Source organism: Sus scrofa, chromosome 6 (assembly GCF_000003025.6).
Source record: "Sus scrofa isolate TJ Tabasco breed Duroc chromosome 6, Sscrofa11.1, whole genome shotgun sequence".
In the NCBI taxonomy this organism is placed as follows: Eukaryota; Metazoa; Chordata; class Mammalia; order Artiodactyla; family Suidae; genus Sus; species Sus scrofa.
In genome coordinates, this window is record NC_010448.4 from 108498587 (window position 1) to 108519459 (window position 20873).

The window sequence follows — 20873 nt, forward strand, 5'->3', positions numbered from 1 at the left end:
ATAAAATGCATACACTGGCTGGAAATCAAGCAAATGTTTTGCTTCTTCTCCCAGCTTTTCTCCATTGTTCTTGAGAGAGTTTTGTGTATCTTGAACTAGCCCTTTGGGATACAGTTTTTGAGTGAGCAGCCTTGGGTCGTATTGTTTTCATTAATCTATCTTTTTTTTTTTTTAAGTTAAAATAAATAAAGCCTGTCAAGCAGAGAGGAAAAAGTAAAAGATTAGGGAAATTTTAAAGCAGAGGTCTAAATGGGCCAAACACTTTCCTTCTAGAAGAAAATTAGATGAAGTGAAAATGACCTCAAACAGTGATCCAGCATTGTGAAATTGCTCAGCAGACCGTCTAGGAGAAGGCTGGGTGGATTAGCTGTACTCTATACTGCTCCTCTCAAAGCCCCGGCTTGCAGATCTGGGGATACAGAGAACCAGTCTCCAGATTCTTTGTTAAGGATCATTCATTCCCCCAAGGGCCACGGCCAAGGGGACACCCAGTGGAAGATAGGAGGGACTTCTAGATGCCTGTGAAACAAGGAGCCCTTATACTTGGTGCTGAATTTTCTGCACTTAGGGATCAGGGGTCTGGTCTGGAAGGAAGGTGTATTGCTTGATGAAAGTTTGGTGGATGAACTGTCCTTTCTGAAACAACTGCAGGGCAGGCCCTCAGAGAAGAGGGGATCACGGAAAACCAAGCGTTCCTGTCTGGTCTTCAGGATTCGGCGTTGCCGCGAGCTGTGGTGCAGGTTGCAGACGAAGCTCGGATCTGGCGTGGCTGTGGCTATGTCGCAGGCTGGCAGCTGCAGCTCTGATTCGACCCCTAGCCTGGGAACTTCCATATGCCACAGGTGCAGCCCCCAAAGCAAAACCAAACCAACCAACAAAAAAATCCCCCTCAAAGCAAAACCACCTGGCCAGTCAGAGAAACCGTTTGAAAACACCGTTTGGTGAGGATGGTAGGGTAGGCCAGCCAGGGAACCTCACTAACAACAGGTGGATGATGCAATCCTTCTAAAAATATAACGTCTACGAAACTCCTATAAACTCTATGGCATCTCATCCCAAGGGAAGAAGGAAGAACTGATTTAGGCTCTGGGTGAAACGTATGAGTGTTTAAGGGATGTAGCTGGAGGTCTGGTTACATCAGATGCAACAGAAGAGAAGATTTGTTCACCTAAAGTAAAACCAACGGTCCCTCCCTGAGCCTAATTTAAACACCATTCGGTCTGCAATCTGGGCTTTAATGTCACACAGGAAAAAAGAAATGATTACAGTCAACCCTCTGTACCTGCAAGTTCTGCATTCATGGATTCAACCGACCACAAATAGAAATAATAAGAAAGGAAAAATTCCAGAAAGTTTCAACTTGCCATGCACCAGCCAGAATTTACATAGTGTTTATGCTGTATTAGGTATTATAAGTAACCTAGAGTTTTTTTTTAGGGCCGCACCTGAGGCATAGGGTTCCTGGGCTAGGGGACGAATGATAGCTGCAGCTGCCGGCCTACACCACAGCCAGAGCAACACCAAATCCAAGCTGTGTCTGTGACCTACACTGCAGTTTGTGGCAATGCTGGATCCTTTAACCCACCAAGAGAGACCAGGGATTGAATCTGTATCCTCATGGATACTAGTCGGATGCTTCACCCACTGAGCCACAAGAACTCCCAGAGATGTTTAAAGTATATGGAAAGATACGTGCAGATGACATGCCAATACTATGCCAGTTTATATAAGGGACTTGAGAAGCTGTAGATTTTGGTATCTGCAGAGGCTGGGGGTGGGGGCTGCTGGATTCAATCCCCCGAGGATGCAGAGGGACAACTGTATGCTAGTCCTGCTTAACATTCGCTACTGTGAAAGCTTCAAATTTCTGTCACCTGTGTGATTCTTGTTCCAGTGCAAAAGCTGGCCTACCTCTCTCTGGAGGTTGATGTCAGCTCCTTGCAGAACGAGCTCCTTCACACAGTCTATGTGGCCGGCGTAGGAGGCAACCATGAGGAGCGTGGTGCCATGCTGGATGGAGGAGAAACAGAAGAACCGTTAGGCCACCGGGACATCAGAGGCGTGGCGTTGAGGAGGGACTGCGGGACATCAGTCCCACCAGGGGGTGTCCAAGCCAAGGCCAAGGTTTCCCACAGTAAATAAAAGAGTCTCATGAATTACCTCATCATGCAGACCAGACAGGAAAAAGCAAAGTGACAAACTGCTGAGGCTGGAATTTGCAATGTAAAAATTCACTTACTGCCATCACCTTCAGAAATGCAGGCCAAGTGAACCACAGTGACTGCATTTTGAGGCAGCAGCAATGTAATGGTCTCAATTTATGATGCTTAAATGATTCCTGAGCCAAGACACGTTATTAATGCAAAAAAGAAAAGAAAAGAAACAGGTTAAGCGGTACTAGTTGGTTTTCTGAATTTACAATTCTTTTTTTTTTTTTTTTTACTTTTTAGGGCCGCACCCATGGCATACGGAGGTTCCCAGGCTAGGGGTCCAATTGGAGCTACAGCTGCCAGCCTACACCACAGCCACAGCAACACCAGATCCAAGCCATGACTGTGACCTACACTACAGCTCATGGCAACGCTGGAACCTTAACCCAGTGAGCGAGGCCAGGGATAGAACCTGAAACCTTATGGTTCCCAGGTCGGATTCATTTCCGCTGCACCATGATGGGAAGTGCTGAGTTTACAATTCTTTATCTGTAAACTGGTGCAGGTAAAGAGGAAACGGGAGACTACAGGTGAGAGTCAGGAGCCCTGGGGCCCATGTCCACCTGTCATCAACCAGCCAAGTAACCTGGGGCACACGTCTTACAATTCCCTGGCCTCGTTTACTTCATCCTTAAAATGAGGAGTGGGATGAAGTGATTGCCAAGGTCTCTGCCAGCTTTAGATGCAAGGACTTGAGACTCACCAGTTGATATGAACCCTCTCAGGAGGACTTTGGTGGCTTAATTTACAGTTGTTTTCAAGGACTTGGAATGTAATCTGAACTGGGACCCTCTCTGTGTGTTCAGCAGCCTGCTTTTGTAAAGCAGATGACAAGAGAGAGACAGCTGGTTCCTCGTGAGGCAGGCTCACTAGGTAGGGGGCTAGTGACACTTAGAAGCCTCGTGCTGTTTACATCTGTGGGATTTTGTAGGAAGGTGGTATCGTTGAGTGGTCACTGACAGTGTGATTCTGGGCTGGCTATCAGACCTTCAAAGGCTCATTTTCCTTATCTGTAAGATGCAAAACAATACATTTCTACCTGATTAAATTAAATGAGAAAAAGCACTAAGTCAGGCAATGTGCTTAGCATAGAGACTTCTTGTTTTAAACAAGCAGGAATAACTTATAAACATTTTGGGGCTGCACTCATGGCATGAAATTCCCAGGCCAGGGATCAAACCCATGCCACAGCAGTGACAACATCAGATCCTTAACCTGCTGAGCCACCAGGGAACTCCATATTTTTTAATCAAAAGACCTACTGGTTACCTAGCAATCAGAGAGAGATGGAGCATGAGCTCTTGAGGGGAAAGGACGTGGTGGGACAGGTGACTCTGATGGGGAAAGGGCACTGAGCCCGCCCAGGGTAGGTGGTCCAAGTGTGTGGGGCACTGTGTGACTTCCAGCTTCCCGGAAGGGAGGCCAGGGATCGAACCTGCATCCTCATGTTCCTAGTCATGTGGCTTGCTTCCTGGTACCGGGAAGCTGGAAGTCAGGAGAAGGTCATGGGGGGTGTCTGAAAAGGGGTGACCTTAAGAAAAAGGAGTAGGGAGTTCCCTTAATGGCACAACAGAAAAGTAATCCAACTAGAATCCATGAGGATGCCGGTTCGATCCCTGGCCTTGCTCAGTGGGTTAAAGGATCCAGCATTGCCATGAGCTAGGTCATGGTCTAGGTCTCAGAGGTGGCTGTAGCTGTGCTGTAGGCCGGCAGCTGTAGCTCCGATTCAATCCCTAGCCTGGGAACCTCCATATGCCGCAGATGCAGCCCTGAAAAAGTTAAAAAAAAAAAAAAAAAGGAAAGAAAATAGAGAAAAGGGAGTAAAGTGGTCATTAATATGGTCCACAGGTGAGGTCACTATGAAAAAGAGCGTGCCCACTCCAGCTCCGTCCAGTGTGGTGCTGCTGCCCAGCAAGACCCAAGTAAGACAGGATGGCCAGTTCCCAGATGCCCAAGACCCCGTGTTTGTCTGGGTCCTGGCAAAGAAAAGATGGTAAATTCAAACTGGGATAATTGGAAGAAAGTATAATAAAAAGCCTGTTTATCAGGCAGTGCTCTGGATGTAGGGAAATGACAAAGAACAGGGCTGGAAGTTGTAACAGCGGGGCTGCACGGCCATCCCAGGCCTGAAGGCGCAAGGGGAAAGCCCTGTCTCCCAGGATGGAGAGGATGAGGGCACTGCCACCAGACAGCACAAGGAACACTGGACTCCCCAACGTCCTTGTTCTCCACCCGCTGATTCCTGCCAACACTTCCAAGCCCTGCTGAAGGTCAGAGGGATGTGAGTCCCCCGGGCCAGGCCTTATTGTCCCAGCTCTGGGACACAAGAGCAGGCTGGAGAAAGTCACAAGTGGATCTGGAGGTGAAACCACGCCCCAGGGGGCAAAATGGAGCAAACACTGATACCTCACTTGGGCTGGTGGCTGATGTCACCTACCAAAGTTGTGCCATAAAAGCTGGAAATGGCACGCCGTGTTTCCAGGAAAACAATAAGGGTCCTGTGAAAACGTGTTTATTTAATCCCTAAAATCAAAACATCTTGTCTCTCTCTCCTCATCTGAGGTCCTCCTAGTCCCCAGGGATAGGACATCCTGCTGGGGACAGAGAAATCGCTGCCTCTGGCTGGGGAGGGAAGGGCTCCAAGTGATACCTGCCAGGGGGCAGTGGGATTTGCTTTTACTTTCCGTTCATCGCTGATTAGTGTCTCGATGTCTGCAAAGGTAATGAGGCATCAGAGGCTGGGTGGACGCTTTCATCTCCGGAGAAAAAAAACGAGCTCCCATCTCCACGGCAGCCCCCTCTGCTCTGAGTTTCCTCCACCTTTTCCCAAAAGCAGCTGGTCTGAATGCTTTGACTGCACACCCTTTCCTTCTTGGACGCTGACAATTCAGATTCCCAGTGAAGCGTCTCTTCTCCTATTGTGGCCCCTCCTGCTTTATGCATATAATGGTTTCCTCGGTCTGCTCTGAAGTCCCTCAGGGTACGCTGGACTTTTTGCAAAGGACAGAGCAAGCCAACACACGAGAAAGGAACAAGCACCACGAAGGGAAGTGTATTCAGAAGAAGCTGGCGTGCCAGCAGGGGATGGTGTGCTTGTGGCATGCGTGTACCGAACGGGTGGTCCTTACACTGTCCCTGCAGTCCACGTCCACCCGGCCGCTGTTCAGCAACAGCCGCAGCAGAGTCAGGTTGCCCCTCCTGGCCGCCCAGAACGCCGCGTTGGCCAACGGGGTTTCCTTCTGCAGAAGCAAAACGAAACATCTTAAAACCTACCTCTGTTACCGCGGCCACTTCTCTGCAAGGATGTCATACCACTCAATAGGGCGACGTTCTAGATGTGCCTGATCATTTAAAAGACTGCTCGACCCGCCAACAGGGAATTCCATGTACTTTGTAATGGGATGCAGATGCCTGAGCCATGGGGCTGTGATGAAGAGAGATGCTATTGATAAGGCGGCACCATTAAAAACCGTCTCTCCCACCCATGTCCTCACTTTCCTGCCTCTGTCTTTGTTCAGTTTCCTTTTTGCTTGAAACAATTCTGCCCCAACCTTCAAGGGCAAGGTTCTGCTTAAATGCTATTTCCTCCCTGAAGTGTTCCCCAATTTCTCTTCACCTTTGAGCGGAGGGAACTCTCCCAACTCCGAGTTGCCCACATCTTTTCTGTGCCCCCCCCCCCCCCACGCTTTCCCCGATTCCAGCTGCCTGGGGAAATGCCTCACTTTCCCTCTGTCTAACTTTCTTTGTTTCAGGTGGAATTTACCAGCACAAGGAACTCTGGGCAGAAGAGACTGCTCTGTGTAATAGGGAGACTGCACAGGGACAAGATGAAGTATGAGAGAGTGAATCTGAAAGAGAATTTAGCATGGGCCATGTTATAGCTCTGCTGGCTTTTCCTAAAACATGAAAACTGGAGGAGTTCCCATGGTGGTTCAGTGGTTAACGAATCTGACTAGGAACCATAAGGTTGTGGGTTCGATCCCTGGCCTCGCTCAGTGGGTTAAGGATCCAGCATTGCTGCGAGCTGTGGTGTAGGTCACAGATGCGGCTCCAATCCTGTGTTGCTGCGGCTTTGGTGTAGGCTGGCAGCTACAGCTCCAATTCGACCCATAGCCTGGGAACCTCCATATGCCGTGGGAGTGTGGTCCTAAAAAAGGCAAAAAGACAAAAACAAACAAACAAAAAACCAAAACATGAAAACTTGAGAGTAATAAATTGTAAATCATTTTCAGTGATTTTTGTTGTTTCACTTTAACTCCAAATACCTTTTGAAAGCCATCGGCAAAGCACAAACTTCTTCATTCTAACACACTCTCCTGCCAGGAGCCTCTTCTGCCTTTAGGATGGCCTCAGGGATTCCTCTCCTGCACAGGCTGGACATCCTGGTTTCCTACAAGGTTCTAGACACTGAGCTTTGAGAGGAGGTGTACATCTTTCATTTTCCCTCAAGGGTTTGATTTACTGGGAGGTGGAGGCATGATAGAGTAGTTGATTTGGGGTAAGCGAGAGCTGAGTTCAAGTCCTGACCCTGTTGCTTGCCAGTTCTGTGACCCTGGGCAGGTTACTTAATTTCTCTCTGCCCCAGTAAAGTGGCATAATAATAACAGTGGTAGTAAGTCATCCCTCAGCATCCTTAGAGGATTGCTTCCAGGACCTCCTGCAAATACCAAAATCTGTGGATGCTCTAGTCTCTTATATAAATTGGCACAGTAGTTGCATAGAACCTCCACATATCTTCCTATATACTTTTTATTTTTTGTCTTTTTAGGGCTGCACCTATGGCAGATAGAAGTTTCCAGGCCAGGAGTCAAATTGGAGCTGCAGCTGCAGGCCTACACCACAGCCACTGTGACACCAGGTTTGAGCTGCATCTGCAACCTACGCTGCAGCTTGTGGCAGTGTCAGATCCTTAACCCACTGAGCGAAGCCAGGGATTGAAGACACATCTCCATGGATACAAGTCAGGTTCTTAACCTGCTGAGCCACAAGGGGAACTCCCCCATATAGTTTCAATCACCTCTAGATTACCTTTTTTTTGGTCTTTTCATCATTTTCTTGGGCCGATCTCACGGCATATGGAGGTTCCCAGGCTAGGGGTCAAATCGGAGCTGTAGCCGCTGGCCTACGGCAGAGCCACAGCAACCAGAGCCACAGCAACATGGGATCCGAGCTGCATCTGCGACCTACACCATAGCTCACGGCAACGCTGGATCCTTAACCCACTAAGCAAGGCCAGGGATCGAACCCAAAACCTCATCGTTCCTAGTTGGATTCGTTAACCACTGCGCCACCACAGAACTCCTCTAGATTACTTATAATAGCTAACATAATGTAAATGCTACGTAGTTGCCAGTGCAGGGAAAATTCAAGTTCCGTTTTTTGAAACTCTCTGGAATTTTTCTGATCTGTGGTTGAATCCACAGATGCAGACCCTGCAGACATGGGGGGGCCAACTCTACCTCTGACAGGTATTGTTAGAGGACAAACGAGATTAATACACGCAAATGAACTTCGACTGTAAACACTCAAGAGACACTAGCTCTAAATACACAGCCCTCAAAGCCTTTAAGATTCTTTTTTTTTTTTTTTTTTTTTTTGTCTTTTTTTTTGCCTTTTCTAGGGCTGCTCCCGAGGCATAAGGAGGTTCCCAGGCTAGGGGTCGAATCGGAGCTGTAGCCGCCAGCCTACACCAGAGCCACAGCAACTTGGAATCCAAGCCGCGTCTGCAACCTACACCACAGCTCACGGCAACGCTGGATCCTTAACCCACTGAGCAAGGCCAGAGAGAACCTGCAACCTCATGGTTCCTAGTCAGATTTGTTAACCACTGCGCCACAATGGGAACTCCCAAAGCCTTTAAGATTCTTGTCCAGGAGAATTCATTTGCTTGGTCACTGGCCTGTGCGAGGGAGAGTGGTACTGGCCAGGGGCTAGAGCTACCAGTCAGCCTTGATCTCTGCTCCCATGGCTTTGTGGACTAGTGGGAGATAAGCAAACCAGGCACACAGGGTGGTGATGCAAAGACATGGGGTCTCACCAGGCATCCTGGGAAGAGTCATCAGCTTGGAAGGGCTGGGGTAGAGGAGGCCAGGGCACAGAGGCCAGGAGGTCAGGGATGTGATGCAGTTTGGACGTTATCTGATGGCACTGGTGAGTCAAGGAAGTTAAGGTGGGGAGAGACTGCCAGTTATGCAGTTCAGAAGGTCCCCAGGGCAGCCTTGGGGTGAACGGACTGAGGACTAGGCAGCTTGAGACCAGTGTCTACAAGGGTTTGGGGACCACACCACCTAGACAGGGAGGAGATGATGAGCAGAGGCAATGACCTTGGGGATGGTGGGATGAGACAGATGGGAGAAATTTCAAGGAGCTGAACCGAGCAGTCTCGGTCCGTGCCTGTAAGTGCAGGAGTGGAGGGAGCCTGGTGGATGCGGTCCCTCTCGTCAAAGTCACAAGTGCCGAATGAAGGACCAATTAAGGGAAAAAACGGTGAGTTCAGCTTTGAACGTGCTTAATTTCGGGTGCCTAGGGAGCACCCATGTGGAAATGGCTAGCAAACCACTGGGTAAGTTCTATCCCAGCGGGGCTGACACATTACTGGAGGGCAAGAATCCTGAGCTAATACTTACCAAGTGCTTATTCTGCACCACGGTACACCCTCAGCATAGATCAGCTCATTAACCCTCATCACTGTTCGGGGGAGTGGGTACCAGTACTATTCCACCGTGTGGACGACGTATGTGAGAAGTGACAAGGCAGGCTTCAGCCCCCAGCAGTCTGGTGCTTGAGGCTCGGCTTTCAGCCATCCCACCAGCCTGCCTCTTGCAGAATTCTCCTCCTGAGACCGCAAGGAGCAGGCAGTGTGGACCTCAATGACCTCCTTCCTACCCTCATTCCAAGCTCCTCTTCTGCCAAGATGGAAAGTCCCCTAACCTTCTTTCTCTCTGGGGCCTAAAGACCACACTGCCTGGTTAACTCCCAAACTTCCTGTGGGTACCACAGGCACGTAATCGGGAAATGCTATTACAAAGGGCAGCCCTTTAGCTTTTAAAGGAGCTGATGTACGTGAAAATGCACAAGTCCTAAGGTATCTTGCCAACCATTTAATCTCTTTTTTCCACTATTATTTTAAAAAACTTCTTATTAAAGTACAGCTGATTTACAATGTTGTGCTAATTTCTGTTGTGCAGCAAAGTGGCTTAGTTATACACACATATACATTCTTTTTTTTTTTTTTCTAATTCCTTTCCATTATGGTTTATCCCAGGAGACAGTTCCCTATACCATACAGTAGGACCCTGTTATCTATCCATTCTAAATGTAATAGTATGAATCTACTACCTCCAAACTCCCAATCCATCCCTCTCCTCTCTCCACCTTGGCAACCATAAGTCTGTTCTTCCTGTTCATTTGTTTGGTAGATAGGTTCATTTGTGCCACTTTTTTTTTAGGGCCACACCTGTGGCATATGGAAGTTCCCAAGCTAGGGGTTGAATTGGAGCTACAGCTACCAGCCTATGCCACAGCCACAGCCAAGCCAGATCCCAGCCACATCTGTAACCTACACCACAGCTCAGAGCAACTCCAGATCCTTAAGCCACTGAGTGGGGCCAGGGATTGAGCCCGCATCCTCAATGTATCCTAGTCGGGTTCGTTACTGCTGAGCCACAAAGGGAACTCCTGTGCCACATTTTAGATTCCACGTTAAGTGATATCATATGGTATTTGTCTTTCTCTTTCTGACTTACTTCACTTAGTACAATGATCTCTAGTTGTATCCACGTTGCTGCACATGGCATTATTTTGTTCTCCATGTGGCTGAGTAGTAATCCATTGCGTACGTTTATCATATCTTATTAATCCATTCATTTCTACAATAACAAATGGGACCTAATCAAACTTACAAACTTTTACACAGCAAAGGAAACCATAAAAAATCCAAAAGGACAACCTATGGAATGGGAGAAAATATTTGCAAATGATGCAACCAACAAGGGCTTAATCTCTAAAATACACAAACTCATACAACTCAACAACAAAAAAACAAATAACCCAATATAAAAATGGGCAGAAGACCCAAACAGACATTTCTCTAAGGAAGACATACAGATGGCCAGTAGGAACATGAGACAATGCTCAACACCACTAATTATTAGAGAAATGCAAATCAAAACTACAATGAGGTACCACCTCTCACCAGTCAGAATGGCCATCATTAACAAGTCTACAAACAACAAATGCTGGAGAGGGTGTGGAGAAAAGGGTACCCTCCTACACTGTTGGTGGAAAGGTAAGTTAGTGCAACCACTATGGAAAATGGTACAGAGGTTCCTCAGAAAACTAAACATAGAACCACCATGTGATCCAGCAATCCCACTCCTGGGCATATATCCAGAGAAAATAATGATTCGAAGGGATACATGCACCCCTATGTTCATTGTAGCACTATTCACAATAGCCAAGATTTGGAAATAACCTAGATGTCCCTCAACAGATGAATGGATTAAGAGGATGTGATATTTTTAACCTCTTTCTTGCTTGTTCAGGTCTCGGCAATCAGGCTGTTGGTTGCAACATTACGAGTTACTGCAAGGACAACCTCCACTGCATTCCTGCTCTGTATCAGGCAGTGTGCTGAGGACTTTCACTGCTCTAATGCCTTTTTTTTTTTTTTTTTTTTTTGGTCTTTTTAGGGAGGCACCTGTGGCATATAGAAGTTCCCAGGCTCAGGTCAAATCGGAGCTATAGTTGCCAGCCTACACCACAGCCACAGCAACGCAGGATCTGAGTCGTGTCTGTGACCTGCACTACAGTTCACAGCAACACTGGATCCTTAACCTACTGAGCGAGGCCAGGGATCCAACCCGCAACCTTATGGTTCCTAGTTGGATTCCTTTCTGCTGCAAACGACGGGAACTCCCTCTAATGCTTTTTAATTCTCAGAACAACCCCACGAGTCAATATTACTGTTCCCATTTGTAAGACCGGGAAACTGAGGCACAGGCACAAAGGTGACTTACTCAAGGTCACCCAGCTAGGAAGTAACAGAGCCAGGAGTCAAACCCAAGTCTGTTTGGGTCCAGAGTATGAGACTGTGAGAAAACCCGAGTATAAACTTCCACAGATGCCATCTTTTCTTCTCTTTCTCCTTCCCATTTACCGTTGGAATTTTGGCTTACATGCTACTCATTAGCACATTACCAGAAATTAAGTACAGGAAGGAAGCAGCGAGAAACACAGAAGGGAAGTTGTTACTTGAACAGAACTGGAAATCTGATTAAAAGCTAAGAGGGGGTAGAGAAGTAAACTACTGATTTAAAAAAGGGTTGAGAATAATGTGGATTTCAAGCGTGTACTGTGACCTACGCCATAGCTCACAGCAACATAGCTCCTTAACCCACTGAGGGAGGTCAGGGATTGAACACGCATCCTATTGGATAGTCCGTAACCTGCTGAGCCACGATGGGAACTCCTCAAGTGTGCATTATTAATTCAACCAAGAGAACATTAGCTTTGTTCAATGATGAATTTCTTTGATGTTAGAGGCCATGTGAAATAAAGGGATATGGAGGGTTGAGAGGCTACGTGCAGGAGGTTTTTGAGATGTTGCTGGCTATTCTAGTCCACTGTTCCACTTTAGAGAACTGCTTGATAATTAACTAAGCATTAACCCTGTGTTGTTGTGTCATCACACTCCTTCCTATGAGGGCTAGGAAACCAAAAAGGAAAAGTGATTTACTCGCCCAGGCATTCTGCCTTAGGAGGTAGGTCTGTGTAACACTGGCAGTTCTAAACTCAGAACTCAAGACCACGTTTAAAGTCTCTTTAAGGAGTTCCTGTCATGGCTCAGTGGTTAGTGAACCCAACTAGTATCCACGAGGACCCAGGGTCAATCCCTGGCCTCGCTCAGTGGGTTAAGGCTCTAGTGTTGCCGTGAGCTGTGGTGTAGGTCGCAGACACGGCTTGGATGTGGAGTTGCTGTGGCTGTGGTGTAGGCTGGCGGCTACAGCTCCGATTTGACCGGAGCCTGGGAACTTCCATATGCCACAGGTGCCTCCCTGTAGGCCGGCAGCTGTGGCTCCAATTAGACCCCTAGCCTGGGAAGTTCCATATGCCTTGGGTAGCGGCCCTAAAAAGACAGAAAGACCAAAAAAATAAATAAAGTCTCTTTAACACACAGATGTTCAGAATAGGCAAACCTATAGAGATCAAAAGTAGATTAAGTTATCCAAAATGAGGATGTTTGGAGGAATGCAGAGGGACTGCCACGAGGTACATAGTTTCTTTTGGGGGTGATTAAAACATTCTCAAATTGATTGTGCTCATGGTTGCACTACTCTGTGAATATGTTAAAAAACCACTGACACAAACACTTTAACTAGGTGAGTTATATGGTATGTGACCTGTATTTCAATAAAGCTGTTAAACAAATACATGGTTTCGTTATTTTCCTACGGCTCATCCAAATAATTCCAGCTGACTGATGAACCACAGTTGATTTTGAGATAATCTGCACATTTTCAGAACAAGGACAGAACACACAAGTTCCCATATACATTTGGCCAAGGCACTTCCATCACCAAGAAGAAACCTGGTACTGAGATGTTTTATTCTCTTGGGTAAGACACTACTCTTTTTTATTTTTTCCTTTGGTCTTTTTAGGGCCACACCTGCAGCATACGGAGGTTCCCAGGCTAGGGATGGCATTGGAGCTGTAGTTGCCAGCCACAGCCACAGCCATACCAGATCCAAGCTGCGCCTGTGACCTATACCACAGCTCATGGCAATGCCGGATCCTTAACCCAATGAGGGAGGCCAGGAATCAAACCTGTGTCTTCATGGTTACTAGTCAGGTTCATTACTGCTGAGTCCCAGTGCAAACGCCACCCAGGCATTACTCTTAAATCTAGTTGGTGTTTCCTCTGTGATGGTGGCCTCCCTCCTCGGGTGAGGGTCTAACCCCCAAACTGCGCTAGATTTTTGGGAGCCTCAGCCCTGGAGAATAAGTCTTGAACAGTTGAAATAGCTGTTATAAAGATAAAAGCCAAGGTAGTGAAATCCATGAGCTTTATTCCACAAAATGACTCATATCTGCTTTTACTTTAAAAACAGTTACAACAGACATGTTTCTCTTTTCCCAACCAGAACAAATTGAGAGTTGCCAAAGGCAGAAGAGGAAGTTTACTGGAGGCAAAGTGATACTAGCAAGAAGGGGCTGCTGACAGCGTAATGGAGAAAGGATAAAGAGTGGGTCCGTGTGGTTCAGAAACAAATAGCCCTACATGTGGTGACTCTGAGTCATCAAGGAGAAGCTAAATTGTGATTTATAACCCTCTGTTTATCCTCCCACAGGCTCAGCCAACAATATAGGGTCTTTTAAAAGCAGGCCTTGGAGATCCAGGGCCTAGGACTTACAAGCCTTTTAGCTGCCTATGAAAAGGAAACAGTTCATCTATGGCTCCAACATCAAAGTTAGTGAATATTTCATTCCCTATCTACAGAATGTAGCAGATTGTCAACTTTATTCACTGCTAAAATTGGTATTCATAAAATATCACTGACACATGAAAATAATTTGTAGGTCTGATTTTCTCACTCCACAAGAATTACTGAATTGCAGAACAATCATGGACAAAAGTAAACTAAATTTTATTCATGGCTTTTCTTTATAATATAAAAGCAATATTATAAAAATTGTTCCAAAACTGTACAATAAAAGTCACTATATCCTTATCATGAGCTGAGGGCACATTTTAACATACATGGTATGACGTCAGCAGGGGCAGGTGCAGGGTTAGTCAACCCGCCTGCAGCTCTGCTCCCCTCCCGCCTCAAGCCATCCCTCTGTGCCTTTTGGAACTCCTCCACTTGCTGGAAAATCAATCGGTTTTCATCCTTAACCTAGCACAGAGCTTCCTCTGTCTCCCTGCCTTAAGGTCCTCAGCACCCTCCCTGGCGGAGGCTGGGCCTGTTCCCACACCAGCTCTAGCTCAGGGAATGGGGTTGGGCCCTCCCACCTGGCTTCCAGGTGTACCAATTTCAGCTGCTTCAAGACTCACGCCACCTCAACACAGTTGTCATCCTCTGCTTCACCTCAACACAGTTGTCATTTCTTGATCATTCTTCCTTTTTTTTTGTCTTTTTAGCTATTTCTTGGGCTGCTCCCGTGGCATATGGAGGTTCCCAGGCTAGGGGTCTAATCGGAGCTGTAGCCACCGGCCTACGCCAGAGCCACAGCAACGCGGGACCCGAGCCGCGTCTGCAACCTACACCACAGCTCACGGCAACGCCGGATCGTTAACCCACTGAGCAAGGGCAGGGACTGAACCCATAACCTCATGGTTCCTAGTAGGATTCGTTAACCACTGCGCCACGATGGGAACTCCCATTCTTCCTTCTTCACCGAAAATGTTGGCACCTTCCTTTCTGCCCATCCCACACACTGACCTCATCTTGGCCCTCACTTTACAAAACGTCAATGCCCCTGCCCCTCCCACCTCCTGCGTACTTCATCACTCAGCTCAATCATCCTCTCCACTCCAAGCTTTCTTAGCACTCCCTATTGTCATCTTTTTTTCTTTTGTCTTTTTCGGGCTGCACCCACAGCATATGGAGGTGCCCAGGCTAGGGGTCCAATCAGAGCCTTAGCCATGTCTGCAACCTACACTATAGCTCACGGCAACACCAGATCCTTAACCTACTGAGCGAGGCCAGGAATCGAACCTGCATCTTCATGGATGATAGATTTGTTTCGGCTGAGCCACAACGGGAACTCCATATTGTCATCTCTTTTGGGGGGGAGGCTATGGTGCACAGTAGCCTGATGTGGGATCTCAGTTCCCAGACCAGGGATTGAACCCAGGATGTAGCTATGAGAGCACTGGACCACCAGGGAATTCTCCCTATTATCATCTTAAGATACTTTTAAATTGAGATATAAATTTATATATCCTAAAATTAATCTTTTTAAAGTATATAATTCATTGGTTTTTAGTTTATTCTCAAGGTTTTACAACCATCACCACCATTCCAGAACATTTTCATCCACTGAAATCGAAACATCATACCTACTAATAACCGCTCCCCATCTCCCCCTTTTTCCCTCAGCCCCTGGCAACCACTAATCTTTCTGTGCCTATGGATTTGCCTATTCTGGACATTTCAAATAAATGGAACCATAAAATACCTGGCCTTCTGTGCCTGGCTTTTTCCACTTAATGTAATGTTTTCAAGGTCCACCCGTGTTGCTGCATATACGAGTGCTGCATTCCTTTTGTTGTTGTACGAAATTCCATCATATAGATATACCATATTATGGACTGAATGTTTGTTTCCTACCCTCTCCAAATTCCTGTGTTGAACTCCTAACCCCCAATGTGATGATATCTGGAGGTGGGGCATTTGGGAGGTAATCAGGTTCAGATTAAGTCATGAGGGAGCAGCCCCCATGACAGGGTTAGTGCCCTTTTAAGAAAAAGACACCAGAACTCCCTCTCTCCCCTATCTGAGGACATAGTAAGAAGGTGGCTGCCTGCAAGGCAGGAAGAGGGCTCTCACCAGACACTGTACCTGCCAGCAACTTGATCTTGAACATCCCAGCATTCAGCACTATGCGATATAACTTCCTGACATGTGTTTTCATTCCTCTTGTATAAACATCTAGAAGCAGAATTGCTGGGTCATATGGTAGCTCCATGTTTAACTTTTTGAAGAATGACCAGACTGTTTTCTATTCCTATTTCGTTTTATATTCCTACCAGTAATGTATGAGGGTTCCAATTTCTTCACATCCTTGCCAGCACTTGTCATTGTCTGTCTTGTTGACCGTAATCATCCTAATAGGTGTGAAATGGTATCTCATTGCGGTTTTTTTTTTTTTTTTTTTTTTTTTTTTTTGTCTTTTGTCTTTTTGTTGTTGTTGTTGCTATTTCTTGGGCCGCTCCCACGGCATATGGAGGTTCCCAGGCTAGGGGCTGAATCAGAGCTGTAGCCACCGGCCTACGCCAGAGCCACAGCAACGTGGGATCCGAGCCACGTCTGCAACCTACACCACAGCTCACGGCAACGCCGGATCATTAACCCACTGAGCAAGGGCAGGGACCGAACCCACAACCTCATGGTTCCTAGTCGGATTCGTTAACCACTGCGCCACGACGGGAACTCCTCATTGCGGTTTTGATTTGCATTTCCCTGATGGCTAATGATGTTGAATATCCTTTCAGTGGCTTGTTGGGCATTTGTATATCTTCTTGGGCAAATGTCTATTCAGATCATTTGACCATTTTAAAACTGGGTTGTCTTTTTATTGTTGAGATGTCTATTATCTTTTAAAGATGCTACCATTTTAAAGCAAACAATCCTAGGCCAAGTCTGGATTCCTGCCTGCTACAGCCACTGTTTCTTGCAGAATTTTTTGAAAGAGTTCTCTCCACTTGTGGTTTTCCACCACTCCCTTTTCAAGCTATTATAATCTGGCTTCTGAACTCAACACTGCATTGAAACTGCTCTAAGCAAGGTCACCAGTCTATTTTGTTATTGAGTTCAATGGGCACTTTTCAATTTTTAGCTTGTTTGATTTCTCTGTGGAATTTAGCTCTGCGTCCTTCTCCACCTTTATTGAAAGGCTAGAGATTCTTGGCTGAATGACAGCACATGTCTCTGATTGTTCTCTTACATCCCTGGCTGCTCCTCCATTTTCTCAATGGGCTTCTCTTATTCTGCTCATTCATAAGGGATGATCTTTAAGATTTTGTCCTCAGCCCTCTTATTTTCTATCTTTAGATGATCTCACCGGGCATTCACATTTATTCCCATGGGTTCAAAGACCATTTAACACAGCTTACTCCTAAATCTCATCTCTATTTCCTGCCTAGGCCACCCTCCTGGGCTCCAGTTCATATATTTGTCTAACCAACATCTCTAAGGACTCCCATCTGTCCTTGAACATTTCAAGTCCCACACCAAACTTTTTTTTTTGGCCATTTCTTGGGCCCATCTGTGGCATATGGAGGTTCCCAGGCTAGGGGTCGAATCAGAGCTGTAGCCACCGGCCTACACCACAGCCACAGCAACACAGGATCCGAGCCGCGTCTGCACTACACTACAGCTCACGGCAATGCCGGATCGTTAACCCACTGAGCAAGGGCAGGGACCGAACCCGCAACCTCATGGTTCCTAGTCGGATTGGTTAACCACTGAGCCACACGGGAACCCCCCACACTAAAGATTTTGTCTTTACCTCTCTGGCCTCCCCTAACTCAGTGAAAAACATCAGTGACTGAATTCTGAAGATTAAAAAATTTTGTCTACTTCCTTCCATCCTTGAATCCTGTGCCCCTAGTCTGGTACCATTTAACAAGATGATCCCAACATCATCCTGACTGGACCCCCAGCTCTATTTTCTTCTCCAAACTGTTGCCAGAGATCTTTCTAACCTGCAGATCTCACCGTATCCTTCCTCTGCTTAAAAGAGCTATTGTAAAAGATGGGATTACACTGGAGCTGGACACACAAGGGTTTGAATCTGAACACCATTCACTCACTGGCCGTGCGACTGTGGAAGGAATTACTTAATTTCTCCATGTTTCACTTTTTTTGTTTGAAAAAAAAAGGGGGTGGCCACCACCGTACCACCTCGTGGGTCCTCCTGAGGATTCAGAAGATGCACCTTTAGTTGAGTGGGCACATTTTAAGTGCTCAATACATTTTAGCTGTTATTTTTACTAAAACTTCCAACAGAGGTAAATGAATAAACTTCATTTTTATCCTAAGATGTGGGGGTTAAATGAAATGACTTTAATAAACTCTTTTCAGACTCCTCTGGACACTGTAGCGTGGTAATCAACTGCCAGCTTCACTCTGCGCTGGTTACTCAGCTTTAGTGTCAAAAAAGTACTCTGGGGAGGCAGCGGCAGTGGTGCGGCTGGCGTTCGGGAACCAGGACGCAGGATCGGGAATCGGTGCAGCAGCCCCAGTTCCTCCGAGGCGCGGCTGCAGGGGAGCGCCGACCCAGGGCTTCTTCCCCGCCCCCGCCCGACCGTCCCCCGGTGACCTTCCCCGCCGCCCCTGGCCCCGCGGCGGAGCTCACCGTATCTGCAGTCAGAAGAATCGAAAGCCTTTCGGGAGAAGCCCGCACCACCAGACCACAAACCACGGGGGCCACCCCAGCCCTGCCGCTCCCCACCACACACCGACCCCCTAAAGCCCCGGGGCGGCGCCCACCCCACCCTGCCGGCCCGCGTAGGTTCCAGGCAGACGATGGGGGCCCCCCGCCGCCGCAGCTCAGCCGTTCGCCCGCCTGGCGCTCCCTCCCGGAGCCCGCGGCGCTCACCTTGAACGACATCCTGCACATGGCCGCGGCCGCCCCGCCGGGACCGGCGTGCTTCCGGCCCGGACGCCAGCCCAGCCCTCCCTCCGCTCGCCTGCCGCCTTCCGCAGAGGGACGGCCTCGGTGGCGCCGCGCTCTCCCGCTGCCGCAGACCGAGCTGGGCGGGGAAGGGGGGGCTGGGCTGGGAGAGGAAAGGGGGAGGGGCTGGGAGGGGAAAGGAGGGGATGTGAGGGGCGGGGTGGGGGGTGCACCCAAGACAGCTCTCCGCCGCTCTGCAGCACACACACGCCCGCCCGGCTCCGCAGCCACTGTGCACACTGCACACACAAGTTCACACACGCACCACTGTACACTTACAACCTCACGCTCACTCTGCACACATCCAGGCTCACTCTCTCTCACACTCCAAACTGTATACCCCACACTGTGCACCCTCTCCACTTTCCACACAAACGCCATCCACACTCCCGTTCACCCACCCACACTTCTCACACTCCTCACACACAGCCTCTCATACACACACTCTGTGCACATCCACATTCCTGTTAGACACACACTCACTCCAAACTCCACACACACTGTGAAGACTCCACATTCCACAAACACAGACTCACACGTAATACATAATTCCACATCCACATCCACATATACACACCACACACCCACCCACACGTATATATACACACATACACATCCTCCCAAAGGGCACGGCTTGCATCAGATGATTGTCAATCTTCACTACAGCACAAATATGATGATGGAAATGAGACATGAGAAAAAAATTCACCCATCATCCCACCACTCTTTCAAATGGCTATTTTCATTTTTATTTCTGCCCTTCTAGGTTATCCTTTCTCCTTTTCTTTTCTAAGAATCTCGGCTTTTTTCCCTCCTAGGGAAAGAGTGGAGGAAACCTTTTGATTGAATGAGTAAGAAGTAGTGTTTTCTTTTTTGAAGGTGAAGGGCGTAATTTGAAATATATGCATCTTCCTCTACCTTTTAACCACACCAGTCACTTCTTCCTCTTAGCAGAATCCTACACACCTGCCCTTTCAGGAGCCCCTCACTCCTTCACATATAATGCTTGCTGGTTGTTCAGGGTTGGTTTGAGGGAAGTTAAAGTGAGAGTCATGTTTTTTAAAATTAAAAAATATTATTTTTAAAGTATAATAAGCGATAATAGTCTTCCTAGAAAACTCAAATGCTAAATTAAAAGTGGACAGCTCTGCGAGTTCCCGTCGTGGCACAGTGGTTAACGAATCTGACTAGGAACCATGAAGTTGCAGGTTTGATCCCTGGGCTTGCTCAGTGGGCTGAGGATCCAGCGTTGCAGACACGGCTTGGATCCCATGTTGCTGTGGCTCTGGTGTAGGCTGGCGGCTACAGCTCTGATGGGACCCCTAGCCTGGGAACCTCCATATGCTGCGAGTGCGGCCCTAGAAAAGACAAAAAGACAAAAAAAAAAAGTGGACACCTCACATTACAGGAGTCCACACATCCTCCCCCTCACCTGTTCAAGGTTTCCTTTTCCTCAGATGAATTTCTAATGAATTTTTAATTTAAAAGTTAAAAAAATACAACTACAAATTGAAGTTCATAAAGGACATAAAAATATTTATCCCATGTAGATAAATTGTATGAATTTGTGCTTAAGACAATTTTAAGAAAAAAGTTCCAAAATTTGATAGGAATTTCTAACTTTGAAAAGCAAGAAAAACTCAAAACTTTTCCCCTGCCTTGGGTGTCTATGGATGAGATGTTTTGCTGCATGACGTTATTATATAAGATCAAGTATCAGAGATTTTGCTTTGATAATTTTGATAAACAAAAAGAGGGAAGGGAAAGACATTAATATTTTGAGTGCAATGTACCAGGTGCTTCCTTCATAAGAATGCTAAGAGATGAGTTTTACGCTCATTCCACAGCTGGGAAAACTAAGGTTCTGAGAGATGAAGTAATTTGCTAAGGAGTGATCAAGCTAGATCTTTAAGTCTTTCTGGCCCCAAAGTTTGTTTCCTTTCCACAACCACACTTGCTACTCAGAGTTCTTTTTGACATTGTCTCTGGCCAGGCTGCTGATGCGATTCTTGTTGAAGTCACAGGAAAGAATGTGCCTGCACACCTGGTTCATCTTGTCTTCGTGAAAAAGCCCCCCAAACACAGCAAAACTCTCATGATCACAGACTCTGAGTCTTAGAAAATGTCTTTTATTTTCTTCAAGGGTTAGTTTACAGTTGGAGACATGGTAGGTGGTCAAATCGTTGATTGATTAGAAGGGGTTAGTTTACAGTTGGATATACGGTAGGTATTAAGCATTGATGGATTAGAAGTTTCAGGGT

The 20873-nt window shown here is 47.1% G+C and overlaps 1 protein-coding gene across 3 annotated transcripts in view; it reads right to left on the reverse strand.

Moving 5' to 3' along the window:
* ANKRD29 (ankyrin repeat domain 29) overlaps positions 1 to 19008 on the reverse strand; it is a 56484-nt gene extending 37476 nt beyond the window's left edge. For all 3 annotated transcript variants that reach the window (XM_021096184.1, XM_021096183.1, XM_021096185.1), the window contains exons 1-3: positions 18538 to 19008; positions 5339 to 5449; positions 1912 to 2010 (exon numbers count right to left, since the gene is read on the reverse strand). In XM_021096184.1, the coding sequence (XP_020951843.1) occupies positions 1912 to 2010; positions 5339 to 5449; positions 18538 to 18993 (666 nt within the window). In that variant the 5' untranslated portion in view covers positions 18994 to 19008. The remainder of the gene's footprint in view (positions 1 to 1911; positions 2011 to 5338; positions 5450 to 18537) is intronic.